The sequence below is a fragment of the Aotus nancymaae genome, unplaced genomic scaffold (genome assembly GCF_030222135.1).
Source record: "Aotus nancymaae isolate 86718 unplaced genomic scaffold, 86718_ANA_hifiasm-v0.15.2.pri h1tg000002l, whole genome shotgun sequence".
In the NCBI taxonomy this organism is placed as follows: domain Eukaryota; kingdom Metazoa; phylum Chordata; class Mammalia; order Primates; family Aotidae; genus Aotus; species Aotus nancymaae.
Window position 1 is genome coordinate 1073370 of NW_026988413.1, and position 22907 is coordinate 1096276.

The window sequence follows — 22907 nt, forward strand, 5'->3', positions numbered from 1 at the left end:
GTACGAGTGGTCAGTAAGGGCACGCAAAGACGCAGCAGTATCGTGAGCAGCGGGGGCGGGGGCGGTGGGGGCGCGGGGTACGCCGCCGAGCCTCACGAACGTGCCTGGGACCAGCTCCTCCCGTTGCTGTGAGTGATCAGCTCCTCTCACTGCTGCGAACGCAGTGACCCAGAGCCGCCGCGCAAAGGACCTTTGGTTACAGCTGGGTTGGAGGCTCCAGGTGCAGGACCTACGAGGCTCCGGGCCTTACGCAAGTGACACGGCGAGGTATCACGCGCTAACCACCGGGACAACCACAGTAAAAATAGACGGACAATAAGTGTGGGCAACGACGCAGAGGACCTGGAACCTGCACAGTCGCTGGTGAGACTGCTCATGCTGCTGCTGTGTTTGCGAGTTCCTCATCAGTTAAATGTCCAGTTACCGTATGACATCCTCCAGTAAACCCAAGAGCATTGAAAGCACATTTATACAAAGACTCATAAATGAAGACTCATGACGGCATTATTCAAAATAGCCAAAAGGTTGAAAAGAGCAAATGTCCATCAACCGATGAGTGAGTTTTCAAGACGTGGGATGTCCATGCCATGGGGTAGCTCTCGGCCTTCAAGGGGAGGGACGTCCTGACCCAGGCCTGGCCCCAGCCTGGCTGCACCTGAGGACGTCACGCTGAGGGGAGTGAGGCAGGCAAGGTGCCACACTTGGCGTGATTGCGAATCCATTCACAGGAAATGTCCAGGAGAGGCTGGATCCATAGAGACGGACAGCGAATGAGCGGTGCCAGTGTGGGGAGGGGTGGAACGGCTGCAGCCTTTCTTTTCAGGTGATACGGATGTTCTTGGCTTTGTTGTGATATTTCACAAGTCTGTGAATACACTGAAAACTGCTGAAGTGGGTGAATTATCTTCATAAAGCTGTTGTTAAAAAATAATGCAAGAACAACTATGAAATAGGGACCTGGGTTGGTCAGAGTGAAAAGGAGAGTCCTGGTTTGGCTTTACGTTTCAGAGATGTCCAGGGCGGTTTAGGGCCAGGACTGCCCTGAGTCTGAGGGGCATCTTGGCACACGTGGCTGACGCTGGAAACATGACGCTTACCCTGTTTTCTCCCCTCTCCCTCCAGGGTGACGACCCCTTCTCCGAGAGCATCCTGACCTACGTGGCTCACACGTCTGCGCTGACCTACCCTCCCGGGTCCCGGGCCCAGCTCCCCGAGGACCTCCTGCCTCGGACCCTCAGCCAGCTCCAGCCGGATGAACTCAGCCCTAAGGTGGACAGTGGTGTGGACAGACACCATCTGATGGCAGCCCTCAGTGCCTATGCTGCCCGAAGGCCCCCAGCTCCGCCTGGGGAGGGCGGCCCGGAGCCACAGTACCTTCTGCACGCACCCCCAAGGATGCCCAGGCCCTTGCTGGCACCAGCCGCCCCCCAGAAGTGGCCTTCACCTCTGGGAGACCCCAGCGACTCCCCCAGCACTGGCGAAGGTGAGTCAGCCCCGCCTGGTGTTTCTTGTTTGCTGGTGGTCTCTGTCCAACCCCTCCCAATGGCAAACGTGCCATGTTCTTCCACACGTGGGGTCTGCACACTGCACTCCCCCTGAGGACGCATGGCAGGAATAGGGCACCGTGGGCGGAAGGGTCCCTCTGGTCCTCACTCCCTCTCTGCACTGGAAAGGAGCATGTGGTCATTTCATGACCTGAGAACACAGAGGCCAGTGGCCAGTGAGAGGGGGAGGTGCTTCTGAGGGTGTGATGGAGAAGGTGCTGCTGAGGGTCTGGGGACAGGGGACACAGTGACTGGTGGGAGGGGGAGGCGCTCCTGTGGGTCTGGGTGAGGAGGAGGCACTGCAGAGGGTCTGGGGGAGGGGGAGGCGCTGCTGAGGGTCTGGGGGAGGCGGAGGCGCTGCTGAGGGTCTGGGGGAGGCGGAGGTGCTGCTGAGGGTCTGGGTGAGGAGGAGGCACTGCAGAGGGTCTGGGGGAGGCGGAGGCGCTGCTGAGGGTCTGGGGGAGGGGGAGGCGCTGCTGAGGGTCTGGGGGAGGCGGAGGCGCTGCTGAGGGTCTGGGGGAGGCGCTGCTGAGGGTCTGGGGGAGGCGGAGGTGCTCCTGAGGGTCTGGGGGAGGGGGAGGCGCTGCTGAGGGTCTGGGGGAGGGGGAGGCGCTGCTGAGGGTCTGGGGGAGGGGGAGGCGCTGCTGAGGGTCTGGGGGAGGCGGAGGCGCTCCTGTGGGTCTGGGGGAGGGGGAGGCGCTGCTGAGGGTCTGGGGGAGGGGGAGGCGCTGCTGAGGGTCTGGGGGAGGGGGAGGCGCTGCTGAGGGTCTGGGGGAGGCGGAGGCACTGCTGAGGGTCTGGGGGAGGCGGAGGCGCTGCTGAGGGTCTGGGGGAGGCGGAGGCGCTGCTGAGGGTCTGGGGGAGGCGGAGGTGCTCCTGAGGGTCTCGGGGAGGCGGAGGCACTGCTGAGGGTCTGGGGGAGGGAGAGGCGCTGCTGAGGGTCTGGGGACAGTGTGTTCCCTTCTTTTTGTTCATCCCTTCCCCAGATTTTATGATGTCACAGTTTTACTGATGAAGCTGAGCGATGGGGTGGGGAACGTGGCTCCCATGACGGGTCTGGCCCACAGCTTGTGTCATCCACCTCTGTTTTGGAAAATTGGCTCTGAGCACTCTAAGTCCAGTGTCTTTTGTTGCCAGTCTCACCCCTCCCTGTGACCGAGCATGTGGCTGTATCTCACGTTTATGGCGATTGACCAAGTCCTCCAAGACCCCTGTCTGGATTCCGTGCCATTCACCATGCACTGGGGGACAGTGTCGGCCTCAAGGTGACTGCAGTGCCAGGACCAGGGCCTCTGGTGTTGCTACCGGAGTTCACTCATGTCAGGGCGGGCCCAGGGGAGAAGGGCGCCTGCAGGTTCCTGCGGCTCTGTGATATGGAGAAGGTTCTGGCCCATTTATTTCCCCACAGCCTTTTCCCAAGACCTAATAAAATACAGCTTCCACTTTGGAGATAACAAATGCTGAAATCAAGTAGATAACAGTTTTCACAACATCAGCTGACTCCTTAAGGGAAGGTTTAATGGGAGCTGCCCAGAGCGAGACAGTTTCTCCCTGTCTGAGGCCCGGAGCTCTCCTGCCCTCACAGCCATGATGGCAGTTTTTAAATAGAAGGAATGTGAAGTTACAGTGAGAGGGAGGGATGTGTGACCAACCATTTCCCATGCTTTCTTTTTGCTCCTGTCTTGGAGGAGAAGGACGGCAGAGGAGGCCCACGGGGCACTTCAGTGAGACCTGCCCATGCAGTGGTGGTGCTGTTTGCTGCTGGAGCTGTCCGTGCAGAGGTGGTGCTGTTTGCTGCTGGAGCTGTCCGTGCAGTGGTGGTGCTGTTTGCTACTGGACCTGTCCGTGCGGTGGTGGTGCTGTTTGCCGCTGGAGCTGTCCGTGCGGTGATGGTGCTGTTTGCCACTGGAGCTGTCCGTGCGGTGGTGGTGCTGTTTTCTGCTGGAGCTGCCCGTACAGTGGTGGTGCTGTTTGCTGCTGGAGCTGCCCGTGCGGTTGTGGTGCTGTTTGCTGCTGGAGATGCCCGTGCAGTGGTGGTGCTGTTTGCTGCTGGAGCTGCCCGTGCAGTTGTGGTGCTGTTTGCTACGGGAGCTGTCTGTGCAGTGGTAGTGCTGTTTGCTGCTGGAGCTGTCTGTGCAGTGATGGTGCTGTTGATGATGTTGCCTCCTGTGTTCTCATGGGTAGTGGATGCTCTCAGGGGGTCTTCACTGCCTCCTGCACTCTCATGGGTACTGGATGCTATCAGGGCATCTTCACTTGCAACCTTGGTCCCATGTAGCTGTGGAGCTGCCCGTTCTTCCCCAGCTCAGTGTGGCCTCAGCCCTTGGCCACAGGCGGTGGATACACGGCTGAGCTCACCTTCGGCTTCTCCTCCTCTCATCCTTCCATGCCCCTCCCTAGCACCGGCTGCCCCTCTCCCTGCATTCTCCTGCCTCTCTGCCCCGTCTAGTGGGGTCATGCTGGGTCGTCCTCTTCCTTCTCTAACCTCTCTTCTTTCTCCTGTCCCATCTCCCACAACTTAAAAATCCCCATTCACCTCTGTCCTCATTACTGGGAATAGGAAGCAGCAAATGCCTCACCCCATCAGAGGGAGGTAAAGCCAGCTGGAGAGCTGGGTGAGGGTGGACTCACAGAGAGAATAGGATGTGCTCCTGCTCTGCGTGCCCGCACGTGGGGAGCTTCCCCTCCCTGCCTTGGCTCCTTCTCTTTCCTCCCACACCCCGGGGTGTGGGTCTTCCGAACAACAGTCTAGAACTCTCTCTCTCCACTCTCCTGTGCTCCCTATGATTCATACAGAGGGCCTGGCATTCTTCCTGAGCCAACCTGAAGTGTTGGTGACCTTCTAATACACACTGTCTTCCTAACTGCACTGCATACTTCAGAAAAGCATCATGTGAAATGGCAAATATGAAACATACAGAGAATACTGAGAACCCTGTGCAGACATCACATGTGAAACACAGGGAGAATATTAAGAACCCCATCCAGACATCACCTGTGAAACACACAGAGAATACTGAGAACCCCGTGCAGATATCACCTGTGAAAAACATGGAGAATACTGAGAAACCCATGCAGACATCACCTCTGAAACACACAGAGAATATTGAGAACCCCATGCAGACATCATCTCTGAAACACACAGAGAATACTGAGAACCCTGTGCAGGCATCACCTGTGAAACACACAGAGAATACTGAGAACCCCATGCAGACATCATCTCTGAAACACACAGAGAATACTGAGAACCCCGTGCAGGCATCACCTGTGAAACACCTAAAGAATACTGAGAACCCTGTGCAGGCATCACCTGTGAAACACACAGAGAGTACTGAGAATTCCGTGCAGGCATCACCTCTGAAACACAAAGAGAATACTGAGAACCCCATGCAGATATCGCCTGTAAAATACACAGAGAATACTGAGAACCCCTTTCAGACATCACCTGAGAATGCTGAGAACCCCATGCAGAAATCACCTCTGAAACACACAGAGAATACTGAGAACCCCGTGCAGGCATCACCTGTGAAACACACAGAGAGTACTGAGAATCCCGTGCAGGCATCACCTCTGAAACACAAAGAGAATACTGAGAACCCCATGCAGATATCACCTGTAAAATACACAGAGAATACTGAGAACCCCTTTCAGACATCACCTGAGAATGCTGAGAACCCCGTACAGACATCACCTATGAAACACACAGAGAATACTGCGAACCCCATGCAGACATCATCTCTGAAACACACAGAGAATACTGAGAACCCCATGCAGACATCACCTGTGAAACACACAGAGAATACTGCAAACCCCATGCAGACATCATCTCTGAAACACACAGAGAATACTGAGAACCCCGTGCAGGCATCACCTGTGCAACACACAGAGAATACTGAGAACCCCATGCAGACGTCATCTCTGAAACACACAGAGAATACTGAGAACCCCGTGCAGACATCATCTCTGAAACACACAGAGAATACTGAGAACCCCGTGCAGGCATCACCTGTGCAACACACAGAGAATACTGAGGACCCCGTGCAGGCATCACCTGTGAAACACACAGAGAATACTGAGAACCCCATGCAGACATCACCTGTGAAACACACAGAGAATACTGAGAACCCCATGCAGACATCACCTGTGAAACACACAGAGAATACTGAGAACCCCATGCAGACATCACCTGTGAAACACACAGAGAATACTGAGAACGCCGTGCAGGCATCACCTGTGAAACACACAGAGAATACTGAGAACCCCGTGCAGGCATCATCTCTGAAACACACAGAGAATACTGAGAACCCCATGCAGGCATCATCTCTGAAACACACAGACAATACTGAGAACCCCATGCAGACATCATCTCTGAAACACACAGAGAATACTGAGAACCCCGTGCAGGCATCACCTGTGAAACACACAGAGAATACTGAGAACCCCGTGCAGACATCACCTGTGAAACACACAGAGAATACTGAGAACCCCATGCAGACATCATCTCTGAAACACACAGAGAATACTGAGAACCCCGTGCAGGCATCACCTGTGAAACACACAGAGAATACTGAGAACCCCGTGCAGACATCACCTGTGAAACACACAGAGAATACTGAGAACCCCGTGCAGACATCACCTGTGAAACACACAGAGAATACTGCGAACCTCGTGCAGACATCATCTCTGAAACACACAGAGAATACTGAGAACCCCGTGCAGGCATCACCTGTGAAACACACAGAGAATACTGAGAACCCCATGCAGACATCATCTCTGAAACACACAGAGAATACTGAGAACCCCATGCAGATATCATCTCTGAAACACACAGAGAATACTGAGAACCCCATGCAGACATCATCTCTGAAACACACAGAGAATACTGAGAACCCCGTGCAGGGATCACCTGTGAAACACACAGAGAATACTGAGAACCCCGTGCAGGCATCACCTGTGCAACACACAGAGAATACTGAGAACCCCGTGCAGACATCATCTCTGAAACACACAGAGAATACTGAGAACCCCATGCAGACATCATCTCTGAAACACACAGAGAATACTGCGAGCCCCATGCAGACATCATCTCTGAAACACACAGAGAATACTGAGAACCCCATGCAGACATCATCTCTGAAACACACAGAGAATACTGAGAACCCCGTGCAGGCATCACCTGTGAAACACACAGAGAATACTGAGAACCCCGTGCAGACATCATCTCTGAAACACACAGAGAATACTGAGAACCCCGTGCAGACATCACCTGTGAAACACACAGAGAATACTGCGAACCCCGTGCAGACATCATCTCTGAAACACACAGAGAATACTGAGAACCCCATGCAGACATCACCTGTGAAACACACAGAGAATACTGAGAACGCCGTGCAGGCATCACCTGTGAAACACACAGAGAATACTGAGAACCCCGTGCAGGCATCATCTCTGAAACACACAGAGAATACTGAGAACCCCATGCAGGCATCATCTCTGAAACACACAGACAATACTGAGAACCCCATGCAGACATCATCTCTGAAACACACAGAGAATACTGAGAACCCCGTGCAGGCATCACCTGTGAAACACACAGAGAATACTGAGAACCCCGTGCAGACATCACCTGTGAAACACACAGAGAATACTGAGAACCCCATGCAGACATCATCTCTGAAACACACAGAGAATACTGAGAACCCCGTGCAGGCATCACCTGTGAAACACACAGAGAATACTGAGAACCCCGTGCAGACATCACCTGTGAAACACACAGAGAATACTGAGAACCCCGTGCAGACATCACCTGTGAAACACACAGAGAATACTGCGAACCTCGTGCAGACATCATCTCTGAAACACACAGAGAATACTGAGAACCCCGTGCAGGCATCACCTGTGAAACACACAGAGAATACTGAGAACCCCATGCAGACATCATCTCTGAAACACACAGAGAATACTGAGAACCCCATGCAGATATCATCTCTGAAACACACAGAGAATACTGAGAACCCCATGCAGACATCATCTCTGAAACACACAGAGAATACTGAGAACCCCGTGCAGGCATCACCTGTGAAACACACAGAGAATACTGAGAACCCCGTGCAGGCATAACCTGTGAAACACACAGAGAATACTGAGAACCCCGTGCAGACATCATCTCTGAAACACACAGAGAATAATGAGAACCCCATGCAGACATCATCTCTGAAACACACAGAGAATACTGCGAGCCCCATGCAGACATCATCTCTGAAACACACAGAGAATACTGAGAACCCCATGCAGACATCATCTCTGAAACACACAGAGAATACTGAGAACCCCGTGCAGGCATCACCTGTGAAACACACAGAGAATACTGAGAACCCCGTGCTGGTATCATCTCTGAAACACACAGAGAATACTGAGAACCCCATGCAGACATCATCTCTGAAACACACAGAGAATACTGAGAACCCCGTGCAGGCATCACCTGTGAAACACACAGAGAATACTGAGAACCCCATGCAGACATCATCTCTGAAACACACAGAGAATACTGAGAACCCCATGCAGATATCATCTCTGAAACACACAGAGAATACTGAGAACCCCATGCAGACATCATCTCTGAAACACACAGAGAATACTGAGAACCCCGTGCAGGCATCACCTGTGAAACACACAGAGAATACTGAGAACCCCGTGCAGGCATCACCTGTGAAACACACAGAGAATACTGAGAACCCCGTGCAGGCATAACCTGTGAAACACACAGAGAATACTGAGAACCCCGTGCAGACATCATCTCTGAAACACACAGAGAATAATGAGAACCCCATGCAGACATCATCTCTGAAACACACAGAGAATACTGCGAGCCCCATGCAGACATCATCTCTGAAACACACAGAGAATACTGAGAACCCCATGCAGACATCATCTCTGAAACACACAGAGAATACTGAGAACCCCGTGCAGGCATCACCTGTGAAACACACAGAGAATACTGAGAACCCCGTGCTGGTATCATCTCTGAAACACACAGAGAATACTGAGAACCCCATGCAGACATCATCTCTGAAACACACAGAGAATACTGAGAACCCCGTGCAGGCATCACCTGTGAAACACACAGAGAATACTGAGAACCCCATGCAGACATCATCTCTGAAACACACAGAGAATACTGAGAACCCCATGCAGATATCATCTCTGAAACACACAGAGAATACTGAGAACCCCATGCAGACATCATCTCTGAAACACACAGAGAATACTGAGAACCCCGTGCAGGCATCACCTGTGAAACACACAGAGAATACTGAGAACCCCGTGCAGGCATCACCTGTGCAACACACAGAGAATACTGAGAACCCCGTGCAGACATCATCTCTGAAACACACAGAGAATACTGAGAACCCCATGCAGACATCATCTCTGAAACACACAGAGAATACTGCGAGCCCCATGCAGACATCATCTCTGAAACACACAGAGAATACTGAGAACCCCATGCAGACATCATCTCTGAAACACACAGAGAATACTGAGAACCCCGTGCAGGCATCACCTGTGAAACACACAGAGAATACTGCGAACCCCGTGCAGACATCATCTCTGAAACACACAGAGAATACTGAGAACCCCGTGCAGACATCACCTGTGAAACACACAGAGAATACTGCGAACCCCGTGCAGACATCATCTCTGAAACACACAGAGAATACTGAGAACCCCGTGCAGGCATCACCTGTGAAACACACAGAGAATACTGAGAACCCCATGCAGACATCATCTCTGAAACACACAGAGAATACTGCGAGCCCCATGCAGACATCATCTCTGAAACACACAGAGAATACTGAGAACCCCATGCAGACATCATCTCTGAAACACACAGAGAATACTGAGAACCCCGTGCAGGCATCACCTGTGAAACACACAGAGAGTACTGAGAACCCCGTGCAGACATCATCTCTGAAACACACAGAGAATACTGAGAACCCCGTGCAGGCATCACCTGTGAAACACACAGAGAATACTGAGAACCCCGTGCAGGCATCACCTGTGAAACACACAGAGAGTACTGAGAACCCCGTGCAGACATCATCTCTGAAACACACAGAGAATACTGAGAACCCCGTGCAGACATCATCTCTGAAACACACAGAGAATACTGCGAACCCCATGCAGACATCATCTCTGAAACACACAGAGAATACTGAGAACCCCGTGCAGGCATCACCTGTGCAACACACAGAGAATACTGAGGACCCCGTGCAGACATCATCTCTGAAACACACAGAGAATACTGAGAACCCTGTGCAGGCATCACCTGTGCAACACACAGAGAATACTGAGAACCCCATGCAGACATCATCTCTGAAACACAAAGAGAATACTGAGAACCCCATGCAGACATCATCTCTGAAACACACAGAGAATACTGAGAACCCCATGCAGACATCATCTCTGAAACACACAGAGAATACTGAGAACCCCGTGCAGGCATCACCTGTGCAACACACAGAGAATACTGAGGACCCCGTGCAGACGTCATCTCTGAAACACACAGAGAATACTGAGAACCCCATGCAGACATCATCTCTGAAACACACAGAGAATACTGAGAACCCCATGCAGACATCATCTCTGAAACACACAGAGAATACTGAGAACCCCGTGCAGGCATCACCTGTGCAACACACAGAGAATACTGAGAACCCCGTGCAGACATCACCTGTGAAACACACAGAGAATACTGAGAACCCCGTGCAGACATCACCTGTGAAACACACAGAGAATACTGAGAACCCCGTGCAGACATCATCTCTGAAACACACAGAGAATACTGAGAACCCCATGCAGACATCATCTCTGAAACACACAGAGAATACTGAGAACCCCGTGCAGGCATCACCTGTGCAACACACAGAGAATACTGAGAACCCCGTGCAGACATCACCTGTGAAACACACAGAGAATACTGAGAACCCCGTGCAGACATCACCTGTGAAACACACAGAGAATACTGATAACCCCGTGCAGACATCATCTCTGAAACACACAGAGAATACTGAGAACCCCGTGCAGACATCACCTGTGAAACACACAGAGAATACTGAGAACCCCTTGCAGACATCACCTGTGAAACACACAGAGAATACTGAGAACCCCGTGCAGGCATCATCTCTGAAACACACAGAGAATACTGAGAACGCTGTGCAGGCATCACCTGTGCAACACACAGAGAATACTGAGAACCCCATGCAGACATCATCTCTGAAACACACAGAGAATACTGAGAACCCCATGCAGACATCATCTCTGAAACACACAGAGAATACTGAGAACCCCTTGCAGACATCATCTCTGAAACACACAGAGAATACTGAGAACCCCGTGCAGGCATCACCTGTGAAACACACCAGAGAATACTGAGAACCCCGTGCAGGCATCACCTGTGAAACACACAGAGAATACTGAGAACCCCATGCAGACATCATCTCTGAAACACACAGAGAATACTGAGAACCCCGTGCAGACATCATCTCTGAAACACACAGAGAATACTGAGAACCCCATGCAGACATCATCTCTGAAACACACAGAGAATACTGAGAACCCCATGCAGACATCATCTCTGAAACACACAGAGAATACTGAGAACCCCATGCAGACATCATCTCTGAAACACACAGAGAATACTGAGACCCACGTGCAGGCATCACCTGTGAAACACACAGAGAATACTGGGAACCCCATGCAGACATCATCTCTGAAACACACAGAGAATACTGAGAACCCCGTGCAGACATCATCTCTGAAACACACAGAGAATACTGAGAACCCCGTGCAGACATCATCTCTGAAACACACAGAGAATACTGAGAACCCCGTGCAGGCATCACCTGTGCAACACAGAGAGAATACTGAGGACCCCGTGCAGACATCATCTCTGAAACACACAGAGAATACTGAGAACCCCATGCAGACATCATCTCTGAAACACACAGAGAATACTGAGAACCCCATGCAGACATCATCTCTGAAACACACAGAGAATACTGCGAACCCCGTGCAGACATCATCTCTGAAACACACAGAGAATACTGAGAACCCCGTGCAGACATCATCTCTGAAACACACAGAGAATACTGAGAACCCCGTGCAGACATCATCTCTGAAACACACAGAGAATACTGAGAACCCCGTGCAGGCATCACCTGTGCAACACACAGAGAATACTGAGGACCCCGTGCAGACATCATCTCTGAAACACACAGAGAATACTGAGAACCCCGTGCAGGCATCACCTGTGCAACACACAGAGAATACTGAGGACCCCGTGCAGACATCACCTGTGAAACACACAGAGAATACTGAGGACCCCATGCAGACATCACCTGTGAAACACACAGAGAATACTGAGAACCCCATGCAGACATCACCTGTGAAACACACAGAGAATACTGAGAACCCCATGCAGACATCACCTGTGAAACACACAGAGAATACTGAGAACGCCGTGCAGGCATCACCTGTGAAACACATAGAGAATACTGAGAACCCCGTGCAGGCATCATCTCTGAAACACGCAGAGAATACTGAGAACCCCATGCAGACATCACCTGTGAAACACGCAGAGAATATTGGTGCAGTCATCACCTATGACATACTCAGGGAATATCGAGATCCCCCTGAAGACATCACCTATCTCCCAGAAACAGTGACTCTCAGGCTTTCCCGTTGCTCTTCTATACCCAGCACAGCCACCTGCTCAGCCCTGGGATGATTCTAAAGTACATACAGACATCGAATGATTTCTCAAGATGTGAGGCCCCAGTTAGTTAGATGTTCTCAGCACCCAAGCAGGAACGCAGGACCCTGCAATCATGCCCAGGCACAGAATACTTCTTTACAGCTCAGAAAAGAGGGTCACCCTCCTGCTGCACGGTCGGGTCCAACATCAGACCCTCACTCTTAAGTCTTCAGGAGTGGGAGGGAAGACCCACACATCCCTGCTCCCAAAGAAGCAGCAAGCCAGCAAGGCTGCTGGCTGAACGCATATGACAAAAGTTCATCTGTTAAAAGCTTTAAAAAGAGACCCTCTTCCTTCACTTGTTCATAATTCACATCTGGTCTCCTTTTGAAGAGCTTTAGAGCAGGTTCAATCAAAGGCCTGTCTAAGGTGGGAGGACGAGGAGGACAGCAGGCGCCGTGCAGTGGCTGGTGGAGGCATCTGGAGCTCCTCCAGGTCAGCGTCCCCAGTTCCCCCCACCTTGTTGCTCCATAGTCAACTGTCTCCATAGTTAGCCTTTCCTGAACGTGCTGGAGTTGGAAGCAGACAACACGTGGCCTTTTCAGACTGGCTTCTTTCACTTACGTGCCTCCAAGATTCCCTCATCTCTCTTTAGTGCTGAATACTATTGTGTTATGACGTTAAAATCCATAGCCTTTCATCGTCTAGATGGGCCACAGTTCATTTGCCTACTGAGGAACAGCTCGGTCGCTTCCAAGTTTTGGCAATTATTCATGAGGTGGCCATAGCAGCTTCATGCAGGTTTTCATATGGGTGTGAGTCTTAAGCTTCTACTGGTGAATACCAAGGCATGCAATTGCTGGATCCCATAGTAAGAGAATGTTTGGTTTATAAGCAGCTGCCACGCTGTCTTCCACGTGGCTGTGGCATTCTGCGTTGTGTTTCCAGCAGCCGTTAGAGGGCTCCCGCCGTGCCACGCCCATGCCTGCCCTGGGTGTCCTTGGTGTTCTGGGTCTGGCCATTCTGATGGGCGTGTGCTGGTGCCGCACTGTCATTTGAATTCACATTTCCCTGATGACAGAGGAGCAGAGCATCCCCACATGCTGGTTTTCATCTGTGTCTTCTTTGGTGAGGGGTCTGTGGTGGTCTCTGGGCCATGTTTGAATTAGGGTGTTTCTTTTCTTACTGTTGACCTTGTAAAGTTCTTGCCTAGTTTAGCTACTGGTCCTTTATCAGAGATCTGATAAGTCTTTCGTGAGCATTGTTTCCCAGTCTGTGGCTTGCCTTTTCCTTCTCTTGATGGTGTCTTGCAGAGCACTCGTTTTTGTTTTAATGAAGTCCAGCCTACCAGTTACTTCATTCATGGATTTTCCCTTTGGTGCTGAATTTTAAAAAGTCCTCCCCAGACCCAAGGTCAGCGAGACCTTCTCCTCTGTTACCTTTCAGGAGTCTTCTCGTCTTTCATTGCATGCTGAGGCCTGTGATCCATTCTGAGTTAGACTTCGTGGCGGGTGTGAGGTCTGCGTCTGGAGGCGTTTCTGTGCGTGTGGACGTCCCGTTTCCGGCACCATCTGTTGAACAGGCGGTCCTTTCTTCCTGGTGTCGCCTGTGCTGCTTTTCAGAGCTCAGCTGACTGCATGTACGTGGGCCGTTCCTGGCTGTCTGTTCTGTTTCGTCCATCTGTCTGTCTGTGTCACCAACCCCACCCTGTGTGGATTACCGTGGAGTTGCAGAGGGTCTTAACGGTGGGTCGTGTCCGTCCTCCATCTCTGTTCTCCTTCAGTGTTGCATTGGCTGTTCTGGTCACTGGCCTCTCCATAGAAACTTAAGAATAAATTTGCTTGTATCCAAAAAATGACTTGCTGGGATTTTGACTGGGATCTCATTAAGTCCATGATCAAGTCAGAGAGCTGACATGTTGACAGTATTGAGTCTTTGGGAGCCAGTCATGATCCTGAAAGACGCAGTCTTGAGTGATATGATTCTGAATGTTAAAATCCTGAAACTTCAAAATCCCTGGGTCTACAGTCCTGAAAATCACAAAATCCCAAAAACCTAATTCTGAAAAAAATTGTTTAAAAGACATTTATTTTCATTTTTAAAAGGGGATTTATTTGCAAAACATATAAAAGCATGACAAAACACTCCATAGGCCATTTTACACAATAAAATAAGTGATAATAACATTCGTAGTTTTGCAGGCATAAGCCCTCAGACGTCTTGACGGCAGTTGCATGGGCACAGCAGTTAGGAGCAGATGAGCCGTGCTCGGAGACGTAGGTCAGAAGCGGAGACGTATAGAAGCGCGTCACTCTGCTTGGTAATCGTGTGCACCCAGCTGTGTAACTGCAGGCGTCTGAAGTACCCTGATGAACAACCTAAGTCTTTTCACAACATTAGTCAAAAACCCTGATGCGTCACCACTGCACAAACAGCCGAAGAGCAGAGGTCTCAAGAAATTTTACCTTCACAAATGTAGATGTACAAAAAGGACATCCTTCATTTATTGAGGAAGCTGCAGTGTTTTTACGTTGAGAACCACGGAAGCTGGCGGTGTAACTCTAGTCTGAGGACCCAGGGATGTCCGGTGTGAGTCCTGGAGTCCGAAAGCTGAAACCTGGAACTCTGATGTCCAGGGCAGCAGAAGGAAAGTCTGTCCCAGTGTTCAGAGGGAGGCCAGTCACCCTCTGTGTTTGCTCTCTCTGGGCTGGGCTGATTGGGCGGTACCCACCCACCAACAGTGAGCAGACCTTCCCCCAGCCCACTCAGACTCCACCGCAGGCTCCCTGGAGACACCTCCCAGAAACACCAAAATAATGCTTTACTGGGTTTCTGGGTGTTCCATAACCCAGCCCACTCAGACTCCACCCAAACTCCCGGAAGACACCTCCCAGAAACACCCAAAATAATGCTTTACTGGGTTTCCAGGTATTCCATAACCCAGCCCACTCAGACTCCACCCCAAACTCCCTGGAGACACCTCCCAGAAACACCCAAAATAACGCTTTACTGGGTTTCCAGGTATTCCATAACCCAGCCCACTCAGACTCCACCCCAAACTCCCTGGAGACACCTCCCAGAAACACCCAAAATAACGCTTTACTGGGTTTCCGGGTATTCCATAACCCAGTCAAGTTGACACTTAAAACTAAGTCCACAGGTTCACCCCTAGTCAACCTGGCACCCACGCACAACTCCTTACATTATGCTTAATTTCCAGATGAAGAGAGTAGCAAGGTAATGACTTTACCCAACAGGATGCAGCTATCCTGTGATTATGGTTTGGGGGATTTTAAACATTAGCAACATTAGACTTTTGGGATTTAGACTGTTTAGAGATTCTGATATTTGGAGATTTGGGGATTTCACTATTTGGGGTTACGGCAATTGGGACTGTGTCTTTTAAGATTATGATCCAAACCCGTGTCTTGCTAACCATGAGCATACGATATTTCTCCATTTCTTTATTCTTTCTTTCATCAGTGCTGTAATTTTTTTTATATATAGACATGGCACGTATCTTGTAAAAAGCCATTCTTTCAGCTCAAGACTCAGGGATGACGGTGAAAGCCTTTTGGAAATCACTTTAGGAGATGCATCAGACACATTCTTCTAAATGAACCAATGACAAGTGACGTGTAGTGTGTCCACGTGTGATCCTTGCTCACCGATCACACACCAAACCACACGGAGCAGGAGACAAAGCCGGTGACCAACCTGTCGGAACCCTTTCTTGCATCTTGTTGGCTCTGCGCCCTCCAGAGCCTGGGTGGGAATTACAAGACCCCGAGTCACGTCGTGACTGCTGACTTGGTTGTGAATTTCCTACAGCCTCTTCCCAGCAGTCCTGGTATTTCACCTATTCAGGTCTCTTGTTACATTATCACTTGTATCGCCAAGGTAGTTACTGGTCTCCCCGGCCAGTCTCTGCCCTAAGACGGGGCCTGGCGTTGACGTGGACGTTCCACGAGGAAACTGATGTGGATGCTGGAAGAGCTTGTTTCTGCTGCTGTGTGCAACCCTCCAGCCCCCCAGTGCTTTGCATGTTTGTTCCCTAGTTCACGCATTCATTCATAAAGGCCTTGCCAAGCCCCAGCCAATCACACAGCTTCCGGGTCTCTACCCTCATCCAAGATAAGCGTGTTCGGCTCCTCTTTTCCTCCCAGCCTCCCATGACCCTGAGGTCCCGCGTGGCCGGGGTGGTGCCTGCTTCCCTGTTGTGTTGGTGGTGGGAATCACAGTCTGGAAACCCTTACGGAGAAGGGTGCTTGCCCAGAATCCCAGTCTCAGGAGGGCACTGAACCACAGCTCGGACTTTTCACGGTGACGACAGTGGATTATAATACAGAAAAAACCGATTCCAATGCTTCTATCACCCTGGAGAAAATACGCCCACACTTTTGGGGGCATTTTCACTTGAAAGGAATCACCTGCTGCCTCTTCATTTGTGAAGAAATTCACTCATATCTGAATGCAGGCCAGTGCTGCTTGGTGCTCTAAACCCAAGCATGCGTCTTGGCTTAAAAAAAAAAAATTAGAACAGAATTGGCCACCTAATCGCTGGAGCACAGAGGCTGCCTCTCTCAGGCTGCTCCAGGAGGAAGCCACTGATAAATTCTTCATCTCGGATCTGTGCCCCTGGCTGGAGCTCACGAGCACCCTCTAAAGCAGGAGGAGGAGGCACCCGTGTTATCAAAGCGCCTTTCATCCCAGTGAAACACGGCGTGCACTGCCCCAGGCCATTCTCTTCACGCCTCAGCACACCGTGCAGTCAGCACACGCTCTCCCAGCGGGGAGCGCAGGAGAGGGCAGCCGGGGGTGCTGGGGGTCACTCTGCGGTGTATATATAGTGGGAATGGGGCTCCTCTCACTGCACTTTGAGGACACAACTGCCTGCTTGGCAACCCTGACGCAGGTGTGCCCAGTGCGGGTGGCCGCGGCCATGTGTGGCTGGCAGCCCTGGGCCCGGAGGCTCCACCCAGCTCCTGTCTTCTCCCAGGGGGAGGTGGCTCCCTCACTTCTGTGCCAGTGCAGAGTAACTGTTTTCAGATTTGAGAGAAGTGACATGATCATAAACTCTGCCCCCATGGAGAAATCTCTTGTATGGCGTTTGACTGATGCCGTTCCAGACTCTGCTTAAACACCTATGAGGTCACTGCTTTCCTGCCAGGTCTGTGCCGCTGTAGGCCAGCTGCATTGTCTGGGAGGATGTTTACTTTGAGAATCAAGTTGAAATTTGCCTCTAACTGGGAATTGGTAGGGCTCCTAAAAGGGCCTCCCTGTCACTGCCCACTGCCCTGAGGCTTTCCTCCCACCACCTCCTGCCATTGCTCTGATGGGGAGGCCTTCCAGAACCACATGGAACAGGGGTGCTCTCTGCTGTGTAAGCACGCTCTGCGTCTGCTGTCATCCTTCCCATCACTTCCAAATCTCCCCAGTTCCACCCTGAACACTGTTAGTTAATGGAGACCACTGCTTACATGGTGACGTTTCCCCTCTGAGGGCACAGGGCAGGTGTAGGGAAGGCGTGGGGACCCTTGACCCTTTCCCCTTCCCGCAGGCAGGTGCATCCCAGGCTGGAACTGGGGGCCGGAGGGCCCAGGGCGTTCTGTGCAGCAGTTGGTTTGCGTTGGGTCTGATCATGCCAAGCATCTGACTGCAGCTGTGTGTTCACCTGCCCTCTCTGCTGGCATTTCTAGAACTTTTTGAGGTAACTGTTGCCATTCAGAGGGCATTCCTACAGATGCCGGCTTAGCTCATTTAGTGAATATGGGCAACTCCAAAGTGCCAGTCCTGCGACATCTCTGAAACATTTCCTGTTCCGGTCTTACCTGCCACCCAGTCCCCGGCAGGCTGCGTTACACCTGTCGCCTGCCAGTTCATGTTCTGAGTGTGCAAACTCACGCTAACGCGAACCTAAAGGAAGCATTCCTAGAAAGCCGTTTGACTGCCGGTCCCCACACCCCACTGAAGTCACATCATAATGCTAGAGCTAATTAATTTTTTTCTTCTTTGCCTCACTATTGCATGCAGTAGAGAAAGAGTTAGACTGGTGAACACAGAGCCCCGTGAGTGTGAGATAGCACGGCCTGACAGTGCAGAAGAAGCTTCATCCCAGGCTGCAGCTTGAGCACTTTGCATTAGTCAGGGAGAGGTGCATGCTCCTTAGCTGCGATCCCTTTACCCCCTCAAATTGGAAGGAGAATACCTCTTACTACATGTGTGTTGTTACCAGTGAGAATAGACAGCATGCCGGCATGTGATTATGGCAGTTTCTCCCTGTGGAAGCTCGAATGAGGACAGAATGCAATAATGAGCTCCTACTGAATCCTATGCAAATACCCAAGTTTTGGACTCCAGCAATTAAATGGGCTGTATGTCCTCTAAACAAAAGGAGCACAGTCCATTCCCCATGATGGTGGGTGATGGTGATGATGGTGGGTGATGGTGATGATGGTGGGTGATGGTGATGGTGATGGTGATGATGGTGGGTGATGGTGATGGTGATGGTGATGATGGTGGGTGATGGTGATGGTGATGGTGATGATGGTGGGTGATGGTGATGATGGTGTTGATGATGGTGACGGCAGTGGTGATGGTGATGACTGCAGTGGTGATGGTGATGATGGTGTTGATGGTGATGCAGGTGTTGATGATGGTGTTGATGGTGATGGTGAAGATGGCATTGGTGATGGCGATGATGTGACAGTGATGATGATGATGGTGTTGATGGTGATGGTAGTGTTGATGGTGATGACTGCATTGGTGATGATGGTGTTGATGGTGATGGTGATGATGGCGATGATGATGGTGTTGATGGTGATGGTGATGATGGCATTGGTGATGGTGGTGGTGATAATGATGGTGATGGTGGGTGTTCAGATGTGGCTAACTGTGTAGCTTCACATATACACGGTTGTAAAGGCATTTAGGAGCAAAAGCTGCTGTGCATGATTCCCATAGTCTTTGTGAAGACAGTGTTGTGGTGAGGTTATCGTCTGCAGGCTGTTGCTGATTCTTTAAAGCTCGTGCCATTCCGTTTTGGAGACCCTGGGATGACCTGTAATTTCGGCAGGCGAGGCTGTGGCAGTTGAGCGTGCAGAGTCCTGGGAGCTGATCTCTTACTCGACGCTTTACACATTTAATGTCCTGACATTTTGTGTAATTGCCTTACGAGGGCCCACTTGGAGCACTGAAAGCTACTTAAAATGTCATTATAAACTGGGCAGATCACAGAATTACATGGTGCGGTTGATGGAACCAACTTTTTACTTTGATATTCTTGTCATCTGTGCTCTGCACCACAGCCTCCTCCCAGGGCTCACTGGGCGCTTGGAGACGTCCTTCCTCATTCCTCTCCATCTCCAAATGGCGAGTAGCGGCTGCTGCTCAGGTGACTCAGCGTGCTCACACAATGCTGTGTGTAGTTTTCAGAGGCTACACGGGCGGGGATTCCTGCAGCATTAACCGTCCTCCCGTAAGCTGGCCGGCAACTTAGAATCTTCTCCGGTACATATTTAAGGTTTCTTGAACGCTATTTTTCATTAACGATAACCTAAAAAGTTTCTTTTTCAGAGGAGAGGAAGTAATTTTAGGAATTATGCTTCATTATTCCATCTTGAAGGTGGATTTTTTATTCCTGTGATTCTAAGAGGCCCACTGGAAATGTCTCCTGTCCTCTGTCTTTACCATAACGAACATGAGCTTTTAGTTCCTGGTAGTCGTGTTTCTGCTCTCCGTCCACTTAACAAGACTCGAACCAAAGGGAGTCAAAGGAAAGGGGATGCCCAGTTAAATGGGACAGTTGTTAAATGTGTTAGAAGCGGGGCACAATCTCCTGTCAGCGAATCCTGAGCGTTCGCAGGTAGCAGACAGCACACCTCCTGTCTTTCACTCTCTCGGCCGTCCATTCAAGTGGGGTTACTGACTCAGTTTCACACAGAGGGACCCTGAGGCTGGAAGAGGCTGGATGGGGTCCCTGAGTCCAACCATGGTGAATGGCGGGGTGGAGTTTGAACCCGGGTTCGGCTGCGTCCAGAGAGCACCCCTCTCTCTGCGTCACACTGCCTTCTCTGGAAGATTGTCACCTGTTTGCTGTGGATCTTTTAGGGTTTCTGCCCTGACGTGCCCTGCCTGTGACCAGCGGGGCCCTCATCCCACATGGACTGGCACAAGACAAAACATGGCCATGTGGACTCCTGCCGGGCTTCTGAGGGCCTCGCAGCCATGCCCAGGTCCCACAGCTGGAACAGACCCTCCCAAGGCTCCCACTGCATGGCTGTGGGGACACCATCCGGTTAGGGCCCTTTCTTTCTGTCCCCCTCGTGTCCAGTCTGTCAGCACATCCTGCCGCACCTCACTTCCGAGCACACCCGGGATGCCCCCTCCTCACCACCGGCCGGCTCCCCGCTGCCCGGCCTGCCGCCACTGACCCTCCCCGGATCTGGCCAGATGTGGCCTCCTGCCTCTGACCTTGTCTCAGACCTGCAGAGTGGTTCTTGTGAAACTGTCAATCAGATGATATCCCACTGCTCAGAGCACACCACGGGCTTCTCAGTAAAAATCAGAGCTCTTTGCCCGGGCTGCGAGACCCTGCCTATTGGTGGCACCCCACCCGCCCGTCCTCTCCGTCCGTATCCTGGGGAAACAGGAAGCGTTCCCTTGTCTCCCTCGCAGGGGTGTGGCTGGCTTCCTCAGTGTCCCGCTGCTCAGTCCTCTAGGGGAGCGTGCAGACGGGCAGGTGGGGGGCTCCGACCCACGGCAGCGTCCAGGGTGAATGTTTCAGCTCCTGAAGCCCCAGTGGGCGTGTGTTAAGGGCACTCTTTTAATTTTGCCCTGTGTAGGCAGCTTGTGTCATTCAGCTCAGTTAGACCCCTGCCTTATCACAAGGACACAGGGCTTTCTGTATCCTGGGCTCTTGCCTTGGTGTACTGGAAGAATCAGGTCATATGTGGGCTTGGAGAACTGCAAGGTTGTATTGAGTAGAAGTAGCTCTCAGCAGATGGGGGATGAGTCTGCCCTGGAGTCAGGCTGCTCAGAGGCCCGGGCTCTCCTCCAACTGCTCCGGCCAAACTCTGCATCGTTCTCCTGGTCCATGTGCTGCCAGTGTCTGTCTGTCTGTTCCTGTCCCACTGGCCGATGGCGTTCTGGCGTCTGTCTGTCTGTCTGTCTGTGTGTTCCTGTCCCACCAGCCGATGGTGTGCTGGCGTCTGTCTGTCTGTGTGCTCCTGTCCACTGGCCGATGGCGTGCTGGCGTCTGTCAGTCTGTCTGTGTGCTCCTGTCCACCGGCCGATGGCGTGCTGGCGTCTGTCAGTCTGTCTGTGTGCTCCTGTCCACAGGCCAATGGCGTGCTGGCGTCTGTCTGTCTGTGTGTCTGTCTGTGTGCTCCTGTCCACCGGCCGATGGCGTGCTGGCATCTGTCTGTCTGTCTGTCTGTGTGTTCCTGTCCCACCGGCTGATGGTGTGCTGGCGTCTGTCTGTCTGTGTGCTCCTGTCCACCGGCCGATGGCGTTCTGGCATCTGTCTGTCTGTCTGTCTGTCTGTGTGTTCCTGTCCCACTGGCCGATGGTGTGCTGGCGTCTGTCTGTCTGTCTGTCTCTCTCTCTGTGTGCTCCTGTCCCACTGGCCGATGGCGTGCTGGCGTCTGTCTGTCTGTCTGTGTGCTCCTGTCCCACCAGCCAATGGCATGCTGGCGTCTGTCTGTCTGTCTGTGTGTTCCTGTCCCACCGGCTGATGGTGTGCTGGCGTCTGTCTGTCTGTGTGCTCCTGTCCACCGGCCGATGGCGTTCTGGCATCTGTCTGTCTGTCTGTCTGTCTGTGTGTTCCTGTCCCACTGGCCGATGGTGTGCTGGCGTCTGTCTGTCTGTCTGTCTCTCTCTCTGTGTGCTCCTGTCCCACTGGCCGATGGCGTGCTGGCGTCTGTCTGTCTGTCTGTGTGCTCCTGTCCCACCAGCCAATGGCATGCTGGCGTCTGTCTGTTTGTCTGTGTGTTCCTGTCCCACTGGCCGATGGTGTGCTGGCGTCTGTCTGTCTGTCTGTCTCTCTGTGTGCTCCTGTCCCACTGGCCGATGGCGTGCTGGCGTCCGTCTGTCTGTCTGTGTGCTCCTGTCCCACCGGCCAATGGCGTGCTGGCATCTGTCTGTTTGTCTGTGTGTTCCTGTCCCACTGGCCGATGGCGTTCTGGCGTCTGTCTGTCTGTCTGTGTGTTCCTGTCCCACTGGCCGATGGCGTGCTGGCATCTGTCTGTCGGTGTGCTCTTCTGCCAGCGTGCTCCTCTTGACATCCAGCTGCTTGTGTGTGTGCCTGCTAGGGTCTTGGGGGTTTTTACTGGGTTTTTATTAGGGTTTAATTAGAGAGGCTGGAGGTTAGAGGCACAGGATGGGGTGTGACAGGGGCCAGGGTGGTCTTGGGAAAGACATGCAGCATTTGTGGTGAAGGCAGCAGTGCCTGTCCTCACCTAGGTCCGTGGGGGTGGAACCCCAGCCAGGGAGCTGCCCTCCTCTAGCCAGCACTTCCCTTCCTCCTTCCGTATCATTTAAAGGGACCAGTGCTCCCGTATCACCATGAGCTCTCCGCGTGGGGGCTGCATTATGGACACTCTGGCCTCCCG

At 52.0% G+C, this 22907-nt stretch overlaps 1 protein-coding gene across 6 annotated transcripts in view; it reads left to right on the forward strand.

Moving 5' to 3' along the window:
* PTPRN2 (protein tyrosine phosphatase receptor type N2) overlaps positions 1 to 22907 on the forward strand; it is a 1009611-nt gene that overhangs the window by 387462 nt on the left and 599242 nt on the right. For all 6 annotated transcript variants that reach the window (XM_064367217.1, XM_064367124.1, XM_064367043.1 and 3 more), the window contains one exon: positions 1123 to 1483. In XM_064367217.1, coding sequence (XP_064223287.1) covers positions 1123 to 1483 — 361 coding nt within the window. The remainder of the gene's footprint in view (positions 1 to 1122; positions 1484 to 22907) is intronic.